Source organism: Pogoniulus pusillus, chromosome 32 (assembly GCF_015220805.1).
Source record: "Pogoniulus pusillus isolate bPogPus1 chromosome 32, bPogPus1.pri, whole genome shotgun sequence".
NCBI lineage: Eukaryota > Metazoa > Chordata > Aves > Piciformes > Lybiidae > Pogoniulus > Pogoniulus pusillus.
In genome coordinates this window covers 13,089,810-13,113,255 of record NC_087295.1, presented here as the reverse complement: position 1 = coordinate 13,113,255, position 23,446 = coordinate 13,089,810, and the positions used below count along the sequence as shown (strand labels likewise).

Here is a 23,446-nt window from a genome sequence, read left to right as displayed (position 1 = left end):
TAGACTTGAAGGCTGTCTTTCTGTGATGGATACACAAAGTGTCATTGCTGTCCTGCCTTTACATTTCATATGTAACACTTGCTTCTAAATAGCATTTTTTCATATGGTACTGTAATAGGATCCAAGAGATATGGTATGGGGTTGTTAAACACCCTGATTAGCTTGCTGCAGGAGCGTGGTCAAGGCCCTCGCGGATCAGCGTGATCAAAGGCAATGCCACGTGGACTCCAGATGATTCAGTGTGAATTATGCCAGAGACCTTTACTGATCATTGTACTCTCAATAAACACCCTCAGGGCCACAAGGCACACACCTACATATTAGTATAATTAGTCAGGGACAACCCAATCCATCAGCATAAACCACACCTTGTTTTTCTCATTAATGAGGTGTCTGTTATCTATCCCTTCTGAGATAAGTTAGCCAGCAGCTGGTGGGAACCAAGGTCAGCATCCACTTGTTATTATCCTCCTTCACTCTGCATTCCCACAGTATGGTGCCTCTGACTCAGAAGTAGGTTTTACAGCCGTTGTTTGAGGGCAGACAGAGTGGAGAAAGAAGTTTTATCTCCTCTTCTTTAACAATTTATATTTGAGGTATTTTTGTAGACTGTCGAGTCACTGTTAGTGCTTCTATCCCTATCTTCGTTCAGCTCAGTTGACTTCATTCTTGGGAAGGATGTCTGTAATAGAAACATTTGCTCTCTGGCATCATGCACAACCATGCTTCAGCTTATTGTCACCTTTGTTCTTTCCATTTTCTTGAGAGAAAATGACGTAGGCTCACTACTGTAGGAACTTTAATAGGATGGTGTGATGGTTTGGGAGTTACCTGCCCCTCCACTCTTAAGAATATCACCCAGACTAGACTCAGACAGCTGGAAGTTAAGGAATGAAGCTTTATATTCACAGCTTAGCACAAGCAGATATTTACAGTGTTTACAGCTGTAGACAGAAATATACAAGTTAAAAGTAGTACAGCAACACAACAGCCCACCTAGAAATTGGAGTCCCTAGGAGGGGCTCCCAACCACCCTTCCACCTTTTTTCCACCCCTCTACTGTGATGGTTTGGGTGTTCCCTGCTCCTCCCCAACTTTGGAAATCACCCAGACTAGGCTCAGCTGGCTCTGGAAATTTGAATGAAGCTCATATTTACAGGTGGCACAATATACAAGCAGATAGTTACAGTATATACAGTTATAGACAGAAATAGACAAGGTAAAAGGTAATACAGAAACACAACAGCCCTCCCAGAAACCTGAGTCCCCAGGAGGGGCTCCCAACTGCCTTTCCACCTTCTTCACCCCTCTACCTTACCCAGACATTGCCTTATGCCCCAAGGAAAAGTGGAGGTTCGGCCAGGGGGTTAGGAAACAAAGTGGATTAATCAGAGAGTTGGAGGGTGAGGTTAGAGAGAAGAATGCAGCTCAGGCAAAGAGCTACTCCCTTATCTATGTTTGGATTTTTGTTTTTATACATCTCAGTAAGCCTATGAGTGTGGTAGACATCACCCTTAGAATCATAGAATCAACCAGGTTGGAAGAGACCTCGAAGATCATCCAGTCCAACCTATCCCCCAGCCCTATCCAGTCAACTAGACCAAACCCTTGTTTCTCTTTCACAGCCTGTAATCTAGTTCTCACCAAAACATTCTAGCTAGCTTCAAACTAGCACATCTACCTTACCCCAGAGTATACCTTATGGTCCAGGTGAGTTTGGAGAATTGGCATAGGGGATTAGAGGCAGAATTAGTTGGGTTACACAGGAGAATAAAAGGCACAGGCACCAACTGTGACAGAGAAGCTTACTCTCTTATCTACATCCTGTGTTCTTGGGTTTATATATCTCAGCAAGCCTATGAGTGAAGTCACCATTAGCATAGTTTTCTTTTTCATAGCCTGTAATCTAATTTTTCTCATTAAAATATTCCAATTAGCCTCAAACTAGCACAGGCGGGGAAAAAGGAAGCGGAGGCGAAAAAGAAGACTGGAAGGTTATTTCTTAAACAAAATCTTTCTTTACTGAGTAATCCTCCCTTCAAAGCCTTGCTGAAAGAGTATTTTCATGTTGCTAAATGCTCTGTTGGTGTTAAGGTAGCTGACAGACTGTGATGCCATTTCTCTACAGTCATTCCGTTCGCTGCGGCCAATCAACAAAAATTCGTTGTTCTAATGTATGTGGAAATACTTTAAACTGTGGTAAGCACAACTGTACTCAAGTGTGCCATGCAGGAAAGTGTTCACCTTGCCAATTAACAGTACAGCAGGGTAAGTATTGGAATGCCTTATTCCAGTCTATACTATGAAATCAAGAGGGTGGCAAAAAGAAGCATTGCCAAGAGACAAGCGCTTGATTTTTACTTAACCCCCAAATTTATTGCAGGAGTACTTAAGCATAACTAGGAAGAATCCTACCAAGATGACCAGGCTGTTGGAGTATGTGCCCTTTTGGAACAGGGCAGTGGCACTGGACTTGATTAGCTTGAGAAGGCAGTAGCCTTTCAGCAATTGATAGAAGGTAGTTGAGAAGGTAGAAGCAGACTGTGCATTGATGGAGGATGAGAGATAGTGAGCCAAAGCTGAAACGATGGAACTAGCTATGAGGGAAAAACTGAAGGTTTTAAATACTCAACTGAATGAATAAAATAATGAGCAACTTGATCTGATCTCACTGAAGAATGCTTTAAGTAAGAGCTTGGACTAGCTGGTAGCCTGATGGCCCTTCTGTCCTGAGTTGTCCTATTATCCTATTTAATCTTTTACTATAATTCTAAGACTTGCTCAAACAATGCATGGAAGAAGTATTGAAAGAACATAGGAAAACACATTTCAACAAGCCACTCGTGGTTTCTGTTTACATTTTCTGAGTTTGGTCTTGAATGGAAATTAGCTTGTCCATGTGCCAGTATACAAATGTTTTTTTGCTGAATAATTAGTATAGAAAAGTTGATTTTCTGAACTTTTAAGGTAAGAATTAATTTGTTGTGTGTATCGCTCTGATAAGTAACCTTTTCATGCAGGTGGTACCACAGTACTCTTTAGTTTTCATCTCCTTATCAAACAAAATAAAACAGGAATTGCAGTTTCTGTAGGATTTCTGGTGCTGAAATGTAAAGAAGAGCAACTTCATTGTTCTCCTAAAAACTGACTAATAAATTCTCATTTATTTTTGGTGTACTCTTGGAGGTGTTTTGTTACCAATACTCTCTGTGGAACATTGCTTTCTTCCAGTGTGTTACTGTGGAAGCAACTTTAAAGAAGTATTGTGTGGGACAAAGGAAGAATTCTCAGATGGATTTGGGAACTTCTCATGTCAGAATATATGTGGCAAGTAAGGTCACTTCTGAAAAGAAAAAAGGTCATTTTATTCACACTTAGCAATCGTGATACTTTTGAATAATTCCTTTTCTTTGTTCATTCATTTTGGTTTTGTTCCTTTGTTCTGTTTATTCCAGGAAATTGAACTGTGGGAGGCACAACTGTACCCAAGTGTGCCATCCTCAGCCTTGCCAGCTCTGTCCACGGCTTCCACAAGTAGTGTATCGCTGTCCCTGTGGTCAGACTCCTCTCAGCAAATTACTGGAACTGGGATGTGTTGAACGTAAAATATGCACAGATCCTATCCCATCGTGTGGAAAAACGTGTGGCAAACCTCTTGCTTGTGGTAGCTATGGTAATGAGGACTTTCTGCAGCAAAGAATTCAGATTTACTCCTTGCTTGAACTAAAAATAACTGTTTCATCTCTAGAAATTAACACTTGATTAGTCATTTTTAGGTGTTAAATAGAGATCCTGTAGTCTGGTTGGCTGTTCATAAAGGTACATTAAAACTAGGGAATGTATTTGTCAAGGCAGCACTAACGCTGGCCTTTTAAATTCTGTTACATGCACTGTTCCTATAAGGGCAGATGAATAGACCTGTAGCAATTTCCAGAGAGTACTATGTACAGATGTCACAGTATCACCAAGGTTGGAAGAGACCTCATAGATCATCAAGTCCAACCCTTTACCACAGAGCTCAAGGCTAGACCATGGCACCAAGTGCCACATCCAATCCTGCCTTGGACAGCTCCAGGGACGGCGACTCCACCACCTCCCCCGGGCAGCCCATTCCAGTGTCCAATGACTCTCTCAGTGAAGAACTTTCTCCTCACCTCAAGCCTAAATCTCCCCTGGTGTAGCTTGAGGCTGTGTCCTCTTGTTCTGGTGCTGGCCACCTGAGAGAAGAGAGCAACCTCCTCCTGGCCACAACCTCCCCTCAGGTAGTTGTAGACAGCAGTAAGGTCTCCTCTGAGCCTCCTCTTCTCCAGGCTGAACAATCCCAGCTCCCTCAGCCTCTTTTCAAAGCCCACAAAGATCTTCAGATTCTCGTGTGGAAACTGGCAGAGATAAATGCTTTTGTTCAAGTGCCTGCAGTACATGCTCATACCCTGCTCTTACAAGAGTAACAATGCAAGAAGTAGCTTGAGAAGCTTAAGTGCAGAAACAGTTCAACACTTCAGTGAGTGTCAAACCCAAGTGTATTGAACTGTAATAATGAGCTCTGGTTTTACAGACTACATATTTAATTGTGATGAGTTAGACTTCAGAGAAGAGAGAGACTAACGCTGTGAGGATGAGGGCTTCTTACTGATTACTGATCCATTCTGTCAGTCTGAGGACCAGAAGTAGAAAGGGAAAGAGTCACAGGCTCACAGGATGTTAGGGGTTGGAAGGGACCCAAGGAGATCATCGAGTCCAACCCCCCTGCCAGAATAGGACAATCCTATCTAACACTGATCACAGAGGAACACATCCAGACAGGCCTGGAAAGGCTCCAGAGAAGGAGACCCCACAACCTCTCTGGGCAGTCTGTGCCAGTGCTCTGTGACCCTTACAGTTAAGAAGTTCCCCCTTGTGTTGAGGCAGAACCTCTTTTGCTGCAACTTACACCCATTGCTCTTTGTCCTATTCCAGGGAGCAGTGAGCAGAGCCTGTCCCCCCACTCCTGGCAGCCCTCAGATACTTATAAACATTGATCAAATCCCCTCTCAGTCTTCTCTTCTCCAGACTAAGCAGCCCCAGGTCCCTCAGCCTCTCCTCATCAGCCATGCCCTCCTGTCCCCTCATCATCCTCCTAGCCCTCTGCTGGACCCTCTCCATCAGATCCCTGTTCCTCTTCAACTGGGCAGCCCAAAACTGAACACAGTATTCAAGATGAGGTCTCAGCAGGGCAGAGTAGAGGGAGAGAAGAACCTCCCTTGATCTGCTGGACACAGTCCTCCTAATACACCCCAGGATCCCATTGGCCTTCTTGGCCACCAGGGCACATTGCTGTGCCATGGGTAACTTGTTAGCCACCAGGACCCCCAGGTCCCTCTCCACAGGGCTGCTCTCCAGCAGTCACCTCCCAGCCTGTACTGGTGCAGTTGTTATTATACCTCCCCAGATGCAGGACTCTGCACTTGTCCTTGTTGAACTTCACCAGTGTGTGCCCTCTGTGAGTCATTTAGCGTTGAGTTCAATTTCAATCTTAGACTTGAAATATGAAGGTAAACATTGTAAATCATGGAATCCAATTCTTAGACCTCAGTGTCACACACATTCCTTTGCTCTTTTTTCTTCAGTTTTTATTTCTTCTCCTACATTAATGTAAATGTATGCATTTTCAATGTTAATTGTTGACCCAAAACTCTGGTCTTTAGATTCACCATCCAAAAGCTGCAAATAATGGTAACACTTTATGCACATTTAATTCAAATTAGTTAATTTGTTTAGAAAGGCAGCTGCACATTAGCTTAGTGTTTTGAACCACTGATGCTGCTAAAGAATATGAAGTTCCAAGTCATGGATTTTAAGTTGTTGTCTTTATGTTTTCCTTTTGCTAGAGTTAATTCATACATGTGAAAGCCTTTGCCATGAAGGAGAGTGTAGACCGTGTTCTCGCACATCAAATATTTACTGTAGGTGTGGCTTCAAAAAGAAGGTGAGTGTACAGAACTTGGCCATGGAAACAGGTAATATTGGCTGTTTTGAAGTGGTGGAGAAGAAGGAGCTGAAGGTAGTCGAGGCATAGAATCGTAGAATGTCAGGGAAGTGACCTCAAAAGCTCATCCAGTCCAACCCCCCTGCCAGAGCAGCATTGCCTATACCAGATCATACAGGAACACATCAGGTAGGTTTGGAATATCTCCAGAGAGGGAGACTCCACACCCCGCCCTGGGCAGCCTGTTCCAGTGCTCTATCACCCTCACAGGGAAACAAAACTCCTCCTCGTGTTTAAATGAAACTGCCTATGCCTCAGCTTCCACCCACTGCCCCTTGTCCTGTCATGAGGCACCACCCAGCAGAGCCTGGCTCCAGCCTTCTGGCACACACCTTTACATATTTATAGCCATTGATGAGGTCACCTCTCAGCCTTCTCTTATCCAAGCTAAAGAGCCCCAGCTCATCAGTCTCTCCTTGTAAAACAGATGTTCAATTCCCTTCATCTTAGTCAGGAAAAATGAAAGTTAAGAGGTGTAAGAGATGCTGTGCTCCTTAGTGGCAAGAACATCTATTGTATACTAACTGATAGATGCTAACTCAATTATGCCATGAAATGCTGATATGAGTTACTTCTGAAGGCAATCTGTGGAAGTATTTTGGAGAGTTTAGTCAGAATCTCTTTTTTTAAGCTGTCTGTGAAGTCCTGTGTTAACCTGCACTGTTTGTAAAGCTCAAAGTTTTGCCAAGAATCCTGTGAGATGAGGGAGGAGTGTCATAGAATCATAGAATCAACCAGGTTGGAAGAGACCTCCAAGATCATCCAGTCCAACCTAGCACCCAGCCCTAGCCAGTCAACCAGACCATGGCACTAAGTGCCTCATCCAGGCTTTTCTTGAAGACCCCCAGGGACAGTGACTCCACCACCTCCCTGGGCAGCCCATTCCAATGCCAATCACTCTCCCTGTGAAGAACTTCTTCCTAACATCCAGCCTATACCTACCCTGGCACAACTTGAGACTGTGTCCCCTTATTCTATTGCTGGTTGCCTGGGAGAAGAGGCCACCCCCCACCTGGCTACAATGCCCCTTCAGGTAGTTGTAGACAGTAATAAGATCACCCCTGAGCCTCCTCCAGGCTAAACAGGCCTAGCTCCCTCAGCCTCTCCTCATAGGATTTGTGTTCCAGGCCCCTCACCAGCTTTGTTGCCCTTCTCTGGACATGTTCCAGCACCTCAACATCTCTCTTGAATTAGGGGCCCAGAACTGGACACAGCACTCAAGGTGTGGCCTGAGCAGTGCTGAGTACAGGAGAAGAATAACCTCCCTTGTCCTACTGGCCACACTGTTCCTGATGCAGGCCAGGATGCCACTGGCTCTCTTGGCCACCTGAGCACACTGCTGGCTCATCTTCAGCCTGCTATCTATCAGTACCCCCAGGTCCCTTTCCTCCTGGCTGCTCTCAGCCGCTCTAGCCCCAGCCTGTAGCGCTGCTTGGGGTTGTTGTGGCCAAAGTGCAGAACCCTGCACTTGGCCTTGTTAAATCTCATCCCATTGGCCTCTGCCCACCCATCCAGCCTGGCCAGGTCCCTCTGCAGGGCTCTCCTACCTTCCAACAGATCAACACCTGCTCCTAGCTTGGTGTCATCTGCAAACTTACTGATGCTGGACTCAATCCCCTCGTCCAGATCATCAATAAAGATATTGAACAGGACTGTCCTAACATAAAAGCTAACTAAAACTTTCTAACTAAAACTTTCTAGTTGTAGATGGTAGATTTGTTGTATATACTTTTTTTTTGAGAGAATACAAAGTTTTTACTTGTCCCCATTCTCAAAATGGTTTGGGCTAGAAGGAATCTCCAAAGGACATCTAGTTCAATTCCCCTGCAGTAAACAGGGACATCCTCCACTAGATCAAGCTGCTTAGAGCCTTGTTGAGCCTGACCACCCTCCAGGGATGAGGCCTCAACTCACCTTCCTGGACAACCTGTTGCAGTGTTCCACCACCTTCATGGTGTTCCTGACATCCAATCTACATCTACTGTTGTCTGATTTCAAACCATTGCCCCTCATCCTATCACTACAGGCCTTTTGTAAACAGTCCTTCTCCAGCCACCTTCTCAGCAGTTATATAAAAGTTAGTATATTTTTAAGCTATGCTACTTTCTGTTATCACAGCTTTGAAATCTTCAGCTACTACTGTGATGATTTTCTGACCTGTTATATGTCACCTATAAATACAGACAGCTTCTGAATATCTCAGTCTCTAAATCTCTAAGAATGACTGAGACTTTGCTTCAGAAAGGAATCTGTTTTCTCCTACAAGTTTGCTTGAGGGTAGTTACAGGGTAGAAGGCATCAAATTCTCTTTTCTTTTGAGGCCTGAAACAAAGCAGTGAGGTTTGTGTAGTCAATCAACAATGTTCTTTTCATCCATCACTTGAACAGGTTGCTCCCTCCCTGAGGAGGTGTTCATGGCCAGATTGGATGAAGCCTTGAGCAACCTGCTCTAGTAGAAAATGTCCCTGACAATGCCAGAGGGATTGAAATTAGATGATCTTTAAGGTCTCTTCTAACTTGAGCCATTCTCACTCAAGCCATTCTGTGGCACAAGCCGACCTCAGGAGGTTCAACAAGACCAAGTGCAAGGTCCTGCATCTGGATCAAAGCAATCCCAAGCACAACTCCAGGCTGGGCAGTGAGTGGCTGGAGAGCAGCCCTGAGTAGAGGGACTTGGGGGTGCTGCTGGATGAGAAGCAAAACAGGAGCCAGCAGTGTGCACTTGCAGCCTGGAGGGCCAACCAGAGCCTGGGCTGCAGCAGGAGAAGTGTGGCCAGCAGGGCCAGGGAGGGGATTCTCTTCCTCTACTCTGCTCTGCTGAGACCCCACCTGGAGTACTGCATCCAGTTCTGGAGCCCCCATTCCAAGAAGGATGTGGAGATGCTGGAGTGTGTGCAGAGCAGGGCCAGGAGGATGCTCAGAGGGCTGCAGCAGCTCTGCTGTGAGCACAGACTGAGGGAGTTGGGGCTGTGCAGTCTGGAGAAGAGGAGGCTCCCAGGGGACCTTCTTGTGGCCTTCCAGGATCTGAAGGGGGCTACATAAAAGCTGGGGAGGGACTTTTTAGGCTGTGAGGGAGTGACAGGACTGGGGGGAATGGAGCAGAGCTGGAGGTGGGGATGTTCAGAGTGGAGGTGAGGAGGAAGTTGTTGAGCATGAGAGTGGTGAGAGGCTGGAATGGGTTGCCCAGGGAGGTGGTTGAGGCCCCATGGCTGGAGGTGTTTGAGGCCAGGCTGGCTGAGGCTGTGTGCAGCCTGCTCTAGGGTAGGGTGTCCCTGCCTGTGGCGGGGAGGTTGGAACTGGATGATTGTTGTGGTCCCTTCCAGCCTGTTCTGTGAATCTATAAATCACCTTCTATTTTCATGTATGTCTTTATGTGAGATTTCCTTGACCATGAGTTTTGACTTCACTCTGTCTTCCCTTTTTTTTTATCAAGCCAGAATTGCATTTCTGGGAGAGTTGATCAAAGCACAAATTTATCTGCTTATTAAGTGGGGAATGCAAGCCTGCTAATTTGTGTTGAATCTCAAATGAAAAAGTACTGTGCTAAAAGATTTGAGGATTTTTAGTCCCAAATTTGGTTGACTTTTGAATCCAGAAGTGTTACACACCTGGAAACAATGCTACATATTTCTGTATCATGGAACTAGATGTTTTCTAGATAAGTTTCAGTTGTTTCCTTCTTTTAACCTAATGGATCCTTGCTTGTTTTTCAGGAAGTCCCCTGTGCTCTCCTGAGAAATAAAGGTACAGTATTATCTTGCATATATAATACAGACTTGTTTTAACACTGATCCACAGCTCATACTCATTTTGGATTTGCTTGGCCAAGTTAGCAAACACCCATTCAGTACTGCATATGTCTATGCCAAGTTGATAATTCCTTGAGTTGATACTACTTGGAGGAAGAAGTTTCTAATGAACCTCTTTCATATCTCTTTATTTTGCATAAGTAAAGGCTTCTTAAGCATTTGATCTGTAAGATTTCTGACAACCTGCCTGTTTAAACTGGAGCAGTTTCTTGTGCTGCCTGCCCTATTCACTGGGTTACTCCCCTGACATCCTGCATATCTTTGGGTCAATTTGTGCAGCTTACACACAAAGTAGTACTTCTGCTCTGCTTTTGTCCAAGTATGAGCTTTGATTCTGCTTCATGGTTGCATGTTGCTGGTTTTTGCATCTGAGCTTGGCAAAGAGTTCCCATTCTTAGTATTCTGGATGTGACAACTCAAAATTCACCTCAGCAAATTACTTGATGGATCTCTGTCATGCTGAGATGCTTACTTCTGAGATGCATAAGGAAGTAATATACATGTTTCTTAGTTGGGAATTCTGTCTATGAAGGCTTTGTTTGTCAGAATCCAGAAGTTGGCTGGGGACAGTGATAAGAATGTTCTTTGTTAGCACCAGTTTCATGAGCATACCAACAGTAGTTGTAAAGCAGTAAAAGTCAGTCAAATACAAAACCAGTGTATCAGGATAACCTATTCTCTGTGTTCTGCAAGCCATTAATAGTTTGCTTGCTGGCTTAATTAGTATCTTTCAGACCATGCTCTGGAATGGTCTTAACATAATACTGTTATCACAGCTTTGGTTATCAGAATAAGCAAAGATGTAAAGGTTACAGCTATTTGGTTTTTTGTTTCTTTTTTCCTTGTGGGGTTTTTGTTTGTTGTGATGGTTTGGTTTTGGTTTTTTAACAGCTGCTATTACATTCATGTGTGACAAGAGATGCAACAAGAAAAGGTCATGTGGACGACACAAGTGTAATGAGGTTTGCTGTGTGGTAAGTTAATGTGTGGCTTGTTGGAGTGTGTGATTAGTTTTGGTTGTGGTATGGAAAGATTGTTTTTCTTTTGTCTCTTTCCATTGTTTAATTACCTTTCCTGTGAAGATGGGGGTGAGAGTTGGGGTTGCTTACCCTGAAGAAAAGGAGGCTCTAGGGAGAACTTCCAGTACCTAAGGGGACCCTGAAAGAAAGCTGGGGAAGAACGTTTTGCAAGGGCTTGTAGTGATAGGACAAGGCATAACAGCTTTAAACTGAAAGAAGGCAGATTTAGGTTACATACAAGAAAGAAGTTCTTCTTGGTGAGGGTGAGGAGGCACTGAAACAGATTGCCCAGAGCAGATGTGTAAGCCATTCTCTGCAGATGTTCAAGGCCAGCTTACAGCCTTCAACAGGAGGTGTTTCTGCCTGTAACAGTAGTGTTGGAACTAGATGATATTTAAGATCCTTTCCAGCCCAAACAGTTGTCTGATTTTCAGTCACTGTTTGTGGTATTGGTCACAGTGGAAGTTTGTGTGTTGATTTTGCAGCATTTGTTGTCATTACAAATGTAAAGCCAAGTTCCAACCTAAATGCAATTAAATCAGTGTAAAGATGCCTTTTGTCTGTGCAGCATTCCTGTGAGAACAAGGAGGGGAATCCAGCACAATCTGTGATGTAGCCATGTCTGCAACAGAGGTCTTAAAAATTGTGCCTCCATACAGTGATGGCAAAACTGGATAGATCCAGATCTAAGCTGTTTTTAACATTGTACACTTTTGTCAAGTATTGTATTTTGGCCAGTAGGACAAGGGAGGTTCTTCTTCCCCTGTACTCAGCACTGGTCAAGCCACACCTTGAGTACTGTGTCCAGTTCTGGGCCCCTCAATTCAAGAGAGATGTTGAGGTGCTGGAATCTGTCCAGAGAAGGGCAATAAAGCTGGTGAGGGGCCTGGAGCACAAACCCTATGAGGAAAGGCTGAGGGAGCTGGGGGTGTGCAGCCTGCAGAAGAGGAGGCTCAGGGCAGACCTCACTGCCGTCTACAACTACCTGAAGGGACATTGTAGACAGGTGCTGCCTCTTCTCCCAGGCAACCAGCAATAGAACAAGGGGACTCAGTCTCAAGTTGTGCCAGGGGAGGTCTAGGCTGGATGTTAGGAGGAAGTTGTTGTCAGAGAGAGTGATTGGCATTGGAATGGGCTGCCCAGGGAGGTGGTGGAGGCACCGTCCCTGGAGGTGTCGAAGCCAAGCCTGGCTGAGGCACTTAGTGCCATGGTCTGGTTGACTGGGTGGGGATGGGTGCTAGGTTGGCCTGGATGATGTTGGAGGTCTCTTCCAACCTGGTTGATTCTATGATTTTAACCTTACAGAGAAAATTAAACTAACAGGGTTTATAGTTTAATGCTGCTTTTCTTTTTTGCTGCCCTCTAGGACACAGAACATAAATGTTCTTTGGTTTGCGGGCGTAAACTCAACTGTGGGCTTCACAGGTGTGAGGAACCCTGTCATCGGGGCAGTTGTCAAACCTGCTGGCAGACAAGTGAGTTACATGCAAGAGTACATCAGTTCTCAAATATGACAGAAATGTATTCACTGATTTGGTCAGAGTTGAGCAGACTGTGATCCTAATGGGCCAGAATCGATAGAATATACAGTTCACTCTGAATATACAGATTCGCTCTGATATGGGTCAAGAACTGGCTGGAAGGCTGGGCCCAGAGAGTGGTGGTGAATGGTGCCACATCCAGTTAGCAGCTGTCACTAGTGATGTACCCCAAGGATCAGTACTGGGCCCAGTACTATTCAACATCTTTATTGATGATCTGGACAAGGGGATTGAGTCCAGCATCAGTAAGTTTGCAGATGACACCAAGCTAGGAGCAGGTGTTGATCTGTTGGACGGTAGGAGAGCCCTGCAGAGGGACCTGGCCAGGCTGGATGGGTGGGCAGAGGCCAATGGGAAGAGATTTAACATGGTCAGGTGTGGGGTCTACACTTTGATCACAACAACCCCAAGCAGTGCTACAGGCTGGGAACAGAGTGGCTGAGAGCAGCCAGGGAGAAAGGGACCTGGGGGTACTGGTAGAGAGTAGGCTGACAATGAGCCAGCAGTGTGCCCAGGTGGCCAAGAGAGCCAATGGCATCCTGGCCTGCATCAGGAACAGTGTGGCCAGCAGGACAAGGGAGCTTATTCTGCCTCTGTACTCAGCACTGGTCAGGCCAGACCTTGAGTACTGTGTCCAGTTCTGAGCTCCTCAATTCAAGAAAGATGTTGAGGTGCTGGAAGGTGTCCAGAGAAGGGCAACAAAGCTGGCGAGGGGCCTGGAACACAAACCCTATGAGGAGAGGCTGAGGGAGCTGGGGGTGTGCAGTCTGGAGAAAAGGAGGCTCAGGGCAGAGCTCATTGCTGTCTGCAACTACCTGAAGGGAGGTTGTAGCCAGGTGGGGGTTGATCTCTTCTCCCCTCCCAGGTAACCAGCACCAGAAGAAGGGGACACAGCCTGAAGTTGTGCCAGGGAAGGTCTAGGCTGGATGTTAGGAGGAAGTTCTTCACAGAGTGATTGGCATTGGAATGGGCTGCCCAGGGAGGTGGTGGAGGCACTGTCCCTGGAGGTATTGAAGAAAAACCTGGCTGAGGCACTTAGTGCCATGGTCTGGTTGACTGGCTAGGGCTGGGTACTAGGTTGGCCTGGATGATCTTGGAGGTCTCTTCCAACCTGGTTGATTCTATGATTCTATGTTGAAAGCATGAACCAAACACTATGACAGTGATGAAAAGGAGAGAGGCAGGTGTTGCACTAGATTGTAAGGATGCTGTTTAGAGCTGGAAGTGTGTTAGCTGCAGTAGTATCTGTCTCTCCTATATGATAGATCAAGGTCATGCAACAAAGCCATAGTCAAAGAGCTCCATTTTTAGGGAGACCTAATTTTTCATGGAAACATCCTGGAAAATAGAAGATAAGAAAGACTCTAATGCTCACTGTGCTTGAAACACAATGGTAATCTATGAGTAGGCTGCCTATGAATATGATGTGCATGCTTCTCTTTAGAAACAGAAATGCTTTTGTGTCCAAATGCTTCTTGTGACAAAGCAAACAGTGATTGAAACATCTCAGAGGTGCCATTAGTAACTTTGGGTCCAACTGGGTCAGTGTACACCATTTTTTTTTCTATGCTGGATTTCATGAGTGTGATCACCATGGTAATTAAACTTCTCCACATTGCTGCAATATCCTTGAGGATTGTATTTCACTTTCAGGTCTGAGATTCAGACTTATCCTGGAGAGGCTTACATCTCCTGTCAGTTGTTACTGTCATTTTCCTGTGTGCTGCCTGAGCCAGAGAACTTGCAAAATGTACCAAGTTGGACAGGTTCATAAGCTGCTTATAAGGATTTATGCAATACTAAATGGATTTAAGTATGCACAAGACATGATAGGATGAATTCTACAGACTGGCAGCCTGTTGGTGATTTTCTCTGGACTCTTTCCAGTACCACGTGCAGGGCTTGGCAAAAGGACAAAAACTAACTGTTGATCTGGAAAAGTGATGGTGGGGGCAAGTTTGGAACAAGATTTGGATTATATGCTTTCTGGGAGGGAATTCAAGAGAAATCTCTCCATTTAAGTCAACAATAGAACAACAACAGCTTTTAACATGATATGAGCATTTCTCTTGATCCAGTTCAGAACGTTGCAGTCAAAAAAACACTCTCTAAAAGCAAGTGGTATTCCTAAGTGATCAGAGCACAGTTGGCTTGTAATGAAATGAGATTGCTATGGTGGTTGTGATGGTTTGGGTGTTCCCTGCCCCCCCACACTTTAGAAATCACCCAGACTAGTCTCATCTGGCTCTGGAAATATGAATGAAGCTTATATTTACAGCTGGCACAATATACAAGCAGATAGTTACAGTATAGACAGTTATAGACAGAAATAGGCAAGGTAAAAGGTAATGCAGAAACACAACAGCCCTCCCAGAAACCTGAGTCCCCAGGAGGGGCTCTCATCCACCCCTACACCTTCCCCCCACCCCTCTCTACCTTACCCCACTCCCAAGGAAGAATGGAGGTTTGGCCAGGGGGTTAGGAAGCAAAGTGGATTAGCCCAAAATGAAGGGTGAGGTTAGAGAGTAAGATGCAGCTCAGCCATCAGTCACAGTGAGAGTGGTGCCGAGTGTCTTATCTATGTTTTGACTTATGTTTTTATACATCTCAGCAAGGCTGTGAGGGAAGTAGACATCAGCCTTGTTTTCTTTCCACAGCCTGTAATCTAGTTCTTCTCACCAAAACATTCTAGCCTGCTTCAAACTGGCACAGTGGTGCTTAATATCAAAAGATGAAGATGGAGTAAAGCATTTGCCTGTTATTTAAAGATTTATCTTAGTGGAGAAGTGCAGATACACATAGCTGTTGGAATATGTTTGATTTTATTTTTCAGGTTTTGATGAGTTAACTTGTTATTGTGGTGAATCTGTGATTTATCCCCCTGTCCCCTGTGGCACTCAGCCACCAGAGTGTAAAAAAACATGCACCAGGCCACATGACTGTGATCATCCAGGTAAGTCAGCAATTCAGTTTTGCTTCTGGGCCTGTTTGGGTGGTGGGGTTTTTTGGGGGTTCAGATGAAAATCTGGGGGTGTGCAGCCTGGAGAAGAGGAGGCTCAGAGCTGACCTCATTGCTGTGTACAACTACCTGAAGGGAGGCTGTAGCCAGATGGGTGTTGGTCTCTTCTCCCAGACAACCAGTAATAGAACAAGGGGACACAGTCTGAAGTTGTGCCAGGGGAGGTCTAGGCTGGATGTTAGGAGGAAGTTGTTGTCAGAGAGAGTGATTGGCATTGGAATGGGCTGCCCAGGGAGGTGGTGGAGTCCCTGTCCCTGGAAGTGTTTAAGGCCAGGCTGGATGGGGCTCTGGCCAGCCCGATCTAGGGTAGGGTGTCCCTGCCCATGGCAGGGGGGTTGGAACTAGATGATCCTTGTGGTTCCTTCCAACCCTGACTGATTCTAAGATTGTAGGTGTTCAGGAAAAGCCTGGATGAGGTACTTAGTATCATGGTCTGGTTGACTGGCTAGGGCTGGGTGCTAGGTTGGACTGGATGAGCTTGGAGGTCTCTTCCAGTCAGATTGATTCTATGAAACTTTCTGTAGAGTGTGTCATTCTGAAATGCAAACCCTGTTTAATGATCTGTACTGTCTCCTTTAATGCATTTGATTGAAGTGTGCTAGTAAAACTCTGCTGGCTTCTGTCTTTCTGTGACTGCAGTGTACCATTCATGTCACAGTGAGGAGAAATGTCCACCTTGCACCTATCTCACTCAGAAATGGTGTATGGGCAAGCACGAAGTAAGTTTGGTTACTTAATGGTTTTGAATACTTACTAAAGCTCTATGACTGTAGTTCTCTGGAACAGAATGTATTATTGGAGCTGTGTTTAGTGGGATTAAATTAGAAATGGGTGTCTTTCATGCCATATGCAGTCAGACCAGCAGCTAAGTTGAATGAGACTATGAATTAAAATGCAGTCTTTTTCCTAAGATATTTCAGTATTTCATTTTTTGTGTGGACAGTGCCAAAGGAAGGCTTAGAACTGCTTTGAGATTTGCATGTTGAAATGTTTCTTCCCCTCTTCCAGCTGCGGAGTAACATTCCTTGTCATCTCACTGACATTTCCTGTGGACTTCGCTGCAATCAGATGTTAAAATGTGGCATGCACAAATGCAAAAGGATCTGTCACAAAGGAGAGTGTCTTATAGATGAAGAGTGTAAACAGCCATGTACTATTCCACGTCTCTATTGTAATCATCCCTGTATGGCTCCTTGTCATCCTTCTTCCCCCTGCCCGGCAACATCCTGCTGTGCAAAGGTAGGTAGCCAGAGAGAACTCACAGGTGGACTGTGGGGTTGTGTTATTGGTAGGGTAGAGGTGTGCCAACAAATGACATGCCTATTGTACTGGGTTAGAGCAGATCTCTCCCCCAGCACAGTAAACTCACTACAACAGGGATTTTTGGAAAGTCATGAAAAATGAAATTGTATTTCTTATAGTTTAAATATAACACTATGAGGAGAAGAAATTATTGCAGAAATAGAATAACCTTAAGGAAGATGGGAAAGGCCAAGTGCAGGGTTCTGCACTTTGGCCACAACAACCCCAAGCAGTGCTACAGACCGGGGACAGAGTGGTTGGAGAGCAGCCAGAAAGAAAGGGACCTGGGGGTGCTGGTAGAGAGTAGGCTGAAGCTGAGCCAGCAGTGTGCCCAGGTGGGCAAGAGAGCCAATGGCATCCTGGCCTGGATCAGGAGCAGTGTGGCCAGCAGGACAAGGGAGGTTATTCTGCCCCTGTGCTCAACACTGCTCAGGCCACACCTTGAGTACTGTGTCCAGTTCTGGGCTCCTCAATTCCAGAGAGTTTTTGAGGTGCTGGAAGGTGTCCAGAGAAGGGCAACAAAGCTGGTGAGGGGCCTGGAACACAAACCCTATGAGGAGAGGCTGAGGGAGCTGGGGGTGTTTAGCCTGGAGAAGAAGAGGCTCAGGGCAGACCTCATTGCTGTGTACAACTCCCTGAAGGGAGGCTGTAGCCAGGTGGGGTTGGGCTCTTCTGCCAGGCAACCAGGACCAGAAGAAGGAGACACAGTGTGAAGCTGTGCCTGGGGAGGTCTGGGCTGGATATTAGAAGGAAGTTGTTGTCAGAGAGAGTGATTGGCATTGGAATGGGCTGCCCAGGGAGGTGGTGGAGGCATCGTCCCTGGAGGTGTTGAAGCCAAGCCTGGATGAGGCACTTAGTGCCATGGTCTGGTTGATTGGATAGGGCTGGGTGCTAGGTTGACCTGGATGATCTTGGAGGTCTCTTCCAATCTGGTTGATTCTGTGATTCTATGATTCTATTCTATGAAGGGGTCAAGTGGTGGCAAAGCAGGAGTAGCCAAAACAGCAGCGGGGGAAGATAACAGCAGAAGCAGCAAGGGAAGGCCCAAACTGTGCTTCCAGTCATAAAGCTCTTGATCCTCCAGTGAAATTGTACTAACTTCTCCATGGTTGCCATTATATGGCCTAGCCCTAGAATGGTCACCTCTCCACTCAGAGCTTCCACTTCTACATTTCTCTGTTCCCATTTTTCCTGTGTCTGAGCTATAAATCCAGCTCAAACAGCCACACCTATATATTGAGAGCATGGCATTTTTTCCCTAAATGTATAATGCTGACTTAAACCAAGCAACCCAAACCTAGTCATTACTGTCTGCAGTTCTGGAGGCCTCAACACAAGAAGGACATGGAACTGTAGAACGAGCCCAGAGAAAGGCCATAAAGATGACTAGAGGGTTGGAGCAGCTCTGCTATGAGGACAGGCTACAGGAGTTGGGGCTGTGCAGCCTGGAGAAGAGAAGGCTTTGAGGAGACCTTGGAGTGGCCTTTCAGTATGTGAAGGGGGCTACAGGAAGGCTGGGGAGGGACTATTGACAAGGTCTTGCAATGACAGTACAAGGGGTAATGGGTTTAAACTGGCAGAGGGGAGCTTCAAAGTAGATGTTAGGAAAGGGTTGTTTGCAGTGAGGGTGGTGAGACACTGGCACAGGAGGTTGCCCAGGGAGGTTGTGGCTGCTCCGTGCCTGGAGGTGTTCAAAGCCAGGTTGGATAAGGTCTTTAGCCAGCTGTTCTAGTGGGAGGTGTTCCTGCCTATGGCAGGGGGTTGGAACTGGATGATCCTTGAGATCCCTTCCAACCTAACCCATTCTATAGTTCTGTGATATTGTCCCACTAAAATGAGACCTTTTAGAGGACCATATTTATTTATCTGCCTCACATCTCTTCATTGCCATAAACCTGACAGTTTAGAAAAGCTGCTGTCTTGTGTGATTCAACAGGTTGATCTTCAGTGTGAATGTGGAAGGAGGAAGGAGAGAATGATTTGCTCAGAAGCATCTAATACATATCAAAGGTTTGTACTGTAGTTCCTGAAATATTTTATTGGACTTGCTTTGCAGTTTTGATACCATTTCAGGCTTGACTAAATGTACCCCATCCACAACTGTGTTCAGACTTTGTGTACTTCCCCATACAGTTTCTTCTTTTTCTGTATTCCCCTATTTGCTTCCACCTAGAGGTTTCAATTTGCAACTTTATACGGGTTTTCCAAGGTTTATTTGTTGCCTCAAATGAAACAGAACATTCTTCTTTTTCAGAATAGCTGCTATATCTATAGCCACAAAGTTAACAGATCTACAGCTTGGGGATTCGGTGGAAATCAGTAGGCTTATTACGAAGAAAGAAATGAAGCAGGCAAGGTAGGGAGATGATTTGAAACCTGTCTAGAACACAGGTGATATGTAAAATGTTTAGCATTGTGAGGAAAATACTTGCTAAAACACAAGGACTTTGGATAGCCTCCCTCTAACAATGCTGCCAGAAGGTTATTTTACAGTTGCTTGGCTTGTGTTTTTGCATTCCTGTGGAGTTATTTCTCTAGCGTTGGCTGGTTTGTCTTGTAATTATGTATGGAACAATATAGTTGTGGTTTCCAAGTTTCTTATTACCTAGAAAACTACTCAGAAAGGCAGAGAAACTCTTAAAGGGTTTCTGGGCAGTATAGCTTTTCATGATTTTCTGTTTCAGCATCCAGCTTTCCTAGTCACCATCATTACCTTTCTTAGCTTATCGTGCTAGTTTGAGCCTAGCTGGGATATTTTGGTGAGAGGAGTTAGATGCTAGGCTGTGAAAAGGAAACAATGCTGATGTCTGCTGCACTCATAGGCTTGCTGAGATGTACAAAAACAAGAACATTAGATAACAGAGTTTGCTCTCTGGCTTTGGGCTGCACTTCTCTCTCTCTAACCTGCTGCCTGTGTGACTAACCTTTCTGCTTCCTAACCCCCCTGGCCAACTCCAAACTTACCTTGAACGTAGAGCAAAGTCTGGGATAAAGGTATAGGGGTGGAAAGAAGGTGGAAGGCTGGTTAGGAGCCCCTCCTGGGGACTCTGGTTTCTGGGAGGGCTGTTGTGTTTCTGTATTACATTTTAACTTGTCTATTTCTGTCTGTAGCTGTCTAGATTGTAAATAGCTGCTTGTATATTGTGCTAAGCTGTAAATATAAAGCTCCATTCTAATTTCCAGATCGACTGAGTCTAGTCTGGGTGATTTTCTTAAGTGTAGGGGGTGGGTAACACCCAAACCATCACACTTAATTACATTTGTATCTCAATTTGTTTGGCAGTTAGTGTTTTCTTGCTGGCTGGAAGTGCAAATCTGCTTTTAAGTCATAAAGCCACTTGTGACTTAAGTTTGGTGGTTTTTTCTTTCTCCTGATGTTCCTCAGGATTTGACTGGCTTGTTTTGTTTGGTGTTTTGTGGTTGGTTTTTTTTACTCTTAGTGTAATTTCTTGAAAGAATTGTCAGATTTCTCCATCATGATTCTCTCAGACTTTCACTCCCTGAACTCCTTGTCCTTGAAGTCTCTAATTTCTGATTGCAGTTGATTTTCTGTTACCATCTCTCCTCTCTTGTGAAATTGATTATTACAGTTGGATATGTGTTAAAATCTGATTTTCCTTTACACTGCATGAAGTGAACCAGTGATATTTCCCACACATACTGTTTCAAGGGCCAATAGTAGCACACTGCAAGAACTTTTGCTAGTCCTGCTATTTGTTTAATGCCTGTGAAACAGAACCATGTTGTTAAATCCTTTTCTACACTGAAATAATTTTACCTCTGAAGGTATGGACCAGATGAACTAACACTAGCAATGATGCACTGGTGCACCTGTGCATTGCAGTCCCCATCTCTGTCCTAGTTGAGTCATTGTCATACTGCAGAAGGGAGGGAAGAACAAGGTGAAAGCAGGGGAGATGCAGTATAAAATCATCTCTGCCTTACCCAAATTGAGCCTCAGCTATTTTGTATCACACTATGAACTAGATATAAATGTATTCCACAGTATGAAACCAACTTCAGCTTCTCCCAAGAGTCACTGTTAAAGAACCCAACCTTTTGACAGAGGGAAGGGTAAGAGTGTGGGGTGGTAGAAGAAAGGGAGTGGCTCTTTCAACTACTGAATCTGCAAGTCTGCCAGAACAACTGTATGCTTTCCAGGAGAGCAAAGAAGACACCAGTTTTGGTGTCCCAGCCTCTGCAATGTTGAGTATAAATTCTGTTGTAGTCCCTGCTGCATCTCTTCTTGTGTGAACAGGCTTGCACTGCCTTCACATTGAAGAGATGAAATTACCAGAGATCACTTTTCATGCAGAACTCTCTTAATATGATAATCTGAGTTGTGGCAGGTAGTCTTTATTCAAGGACAGTCAGGGGAAGTATTCTTCTTTCCCCACACTTTTCTTTTTACCAAATGGGGTGTTGGGAAGAAGTAGCAGCACTTAAAATAATTTTTATCTTAAATTTCAAGTTTATTGTCAAACTCTTCAAACTAGCACACCCTCCCAGAAACCTGAGTCCCTAGGAGGGGCTCCCAACCACCCTTCCACCTTCTCCCCATGCCTCTACCTACCCCAGACTTTTCCTTATGCTCAAGGTGAGTTTGGAGGGTTGGCTGGGGAGGGTTAGGAAGCAAAAGGATTAGTTAGGCAGCAAGTTAGGGAGAGAAGTGCCTGCAGCCCAAAAAGCCCAGAGAGAGATTCTGTTATCTATGTTTGTGTTCTTGTTCTTATCCATCTCAGCAAGCCTATGAGTGCAGCAGACATCAGCACTGTTTCCTTTTCACAGCCTAGCATCTAATTGTTCTCACCAAAACATTCTAGCTAGCTTCAAACTAGCACAGAAATGATGGAACCTATTATCAACAGAATGAATGCACTTCTGCAGTCTAAGGGGCAGATGTTTGTAATTGCCACTTGGAAATTGTGGAGAACTCTTGATCCTTCTCTGACATTTTAATCCTTCCAAGTAAAATAATAAAATGATAAAATACCTCTCAAAGATGAGACAGAATTGCAACTCAATAACTCTGCTGACAGGAGAGGTTTCAAGCTCAGCTGAAATACTGATGGTGTATGGCACATCATGTTCCTGCATACACATAGCTTGCCTGGTTTTCCTGCCTGCTAGGGTTTTTTTCTGATGCAAAGGAGCAAGTGACCTTGTCATGTCTTCCTTTGCTTCTTTCCCATCTTTGGTAGCTTCCCCTCAATACTAATATCACTTGCATTGGTTTTGTTGTTTGGTGGGGTTTTTTTTTTCCTCTCAATGATTTAATTTACCAATAACAAATAATGCACACAAGCTGTTTTATCTCAGATTCTGTGGGGCTTTGGTAATTGCTGCTCCTGCTTACATCCTGGAGAAGGGCCTGTGCACTCAAAAGTTCTTGGGTTGTTGTTTGACTTTAGCTGTGTTGTCTGATCTAATACAATGAACCATTCTCACACACTTTAATTGCTTCAGAAAGTGATAATGATGTGACACCAACTAAGCTACATCTCGGGAAGTATAAATGGCACCAGTGATTCTAATTGTCCCTTTCATAATTCAGGTTGCAATGTGATGAAGAATGCTTAGCTCTTCAGAGGAACAGGTGGGCAATAAATTTGTTTGCTTTCTTTCTTAGCACAAGTATGGAGAGTTAAGGCTACACTGAAAGAAAATCTTTTCCTGTGTGACCTAGAGAACTGATTAATATGGAGATGATTCCAGTCTTACAAGGATCTGTAGTGAGTGTTCAGGTCATAGATTGTCAGGGGCTGAAAAGGACCTCCAAAACTCATCTAGTCCAACCCCCCTACCAGAGCAGGATCAGCTATACCAGATCACACAGGAACACATCCAGGCAGGTTTTGACTATCTGCAGAGAGGGAGACTCTACAACTCCCCTGGGCAGCCTGTTCCAGTGTCCTGTCACCCTCACAGGGAAAAAAATTGTTCCTCATGTTTCAATGAAACTGCCTATGCCTCAGCTTCCACCCATTGGCTCTTGTCCTGTCACTGGGCATGACCCAGCAGAGACTGGCTCCAGCCTTCTGGCACTTACCTTTACATAAACACTGATGAGGTCACCTCTCAGTCTCCTTCTCCAAGCAGCACAGCCCCAGCTCCCTCAGGCTCTCCTTGTGACAGAGATGCTCCATTCCCTTCATCTGTGCTGGACTGTGTGGCTCTGTGCTGGACTCTCTCAAGCAGTTCTATGTCCTTCTTGAATTGAGGGGCCCAGAACTGAACACAATACTCCAGCTGTGACCTCAGCAGGGCAGGGTACAGGGGCAGGAGAACCTCTCTCGACCTACTAACCACAGCCCTTCTAATCCACCCCAGAATGCGTTGCCCCTCCTGGCCACGAGTGCACATTGCTGGCTCATGGCCAACCTCCCATCAACTAGGGCCCCCAAATTCTTTTTCTCCTTTGCTACCTTCCAATGTGTCAGTCCACAGACTATATTGATCCCTGGGGTTGTTCTTTCCCAGGTGTCAGACTCTACACTTGCCCTTGTTGAGTTTCTCACTAGACCTCTTTCTTACTACATTTCTTACTGATACCTTACCAGAATAGAATCCACAATCCACACATAGAATCAACCAGGTTGGAAGAGACCTCCAAGATCATCCAGTCCAATCTATCACCCAGCCCTAACCAATCAACCAGACCATGGCACTAAGTGCCTCATCCAGTCTTTTCTTGAAGACCCCCAGGGACGGTGCCTCCACCACCTCCCTGG

General features: G+C 45.1%; 1 protein-coding gene across 1 annotated transcript in view; it reads left to right on the top strand.

Moving 5' to 3' along the window:
- NFX1 (nuclear transcription factor, X-box binding 1) overlaps positions 1-23,446 on the top strand; it is a 65,589-nt gene that overhangs the window by 28,515 nt on the left and 13,628 nt on the right. The window contains exons 7-19 of the mRNA XM_064169544.1: positions 2,129-2,268; positions 3,232-3,331; positions 3,456-3,673; positions 5,868-5,965; positions 9,739-9,769; positions 10,726-10,808; positions 12,220-12,328; positions 15,228-15,347; positions 16,053-16,132; positions 16,422-16,652; positions 18,652-18,725; positions 18,970-19,071; positions 22,270-22,311. Of these exons, the coding sequence (XP_064025614.1) occupies positions 2,129-2,268; positions 3,232-3,331; positions 3,456-3,673; positions 5,868-5,965; positions 9,739-9,769; positions 10,726-10,808; positions 12,220-12,328; positions 15,228-15,347; positions 16,053-16,132; positions 16,422-16,652; positions 18,652-18,725; positions 18,970-19,071; positions 22,270-22,311 (1,428 nt within the window). The remainder of the gene's footprint in view (positions 1-2,128; positions 2,269-3,231; positions 3,332-3,455; positions 3,674-5,867; positions 5,966-9,738; positions 9,770-10,725; positions 10,809-12,219; positions 12,329-15,227; positions 15,348-16,052; positions 16,133-16,421; positions 16,653-18,651; positions 18,726-18,969; positions 19,072-22,269; positions 22,312-23,446) is intronic.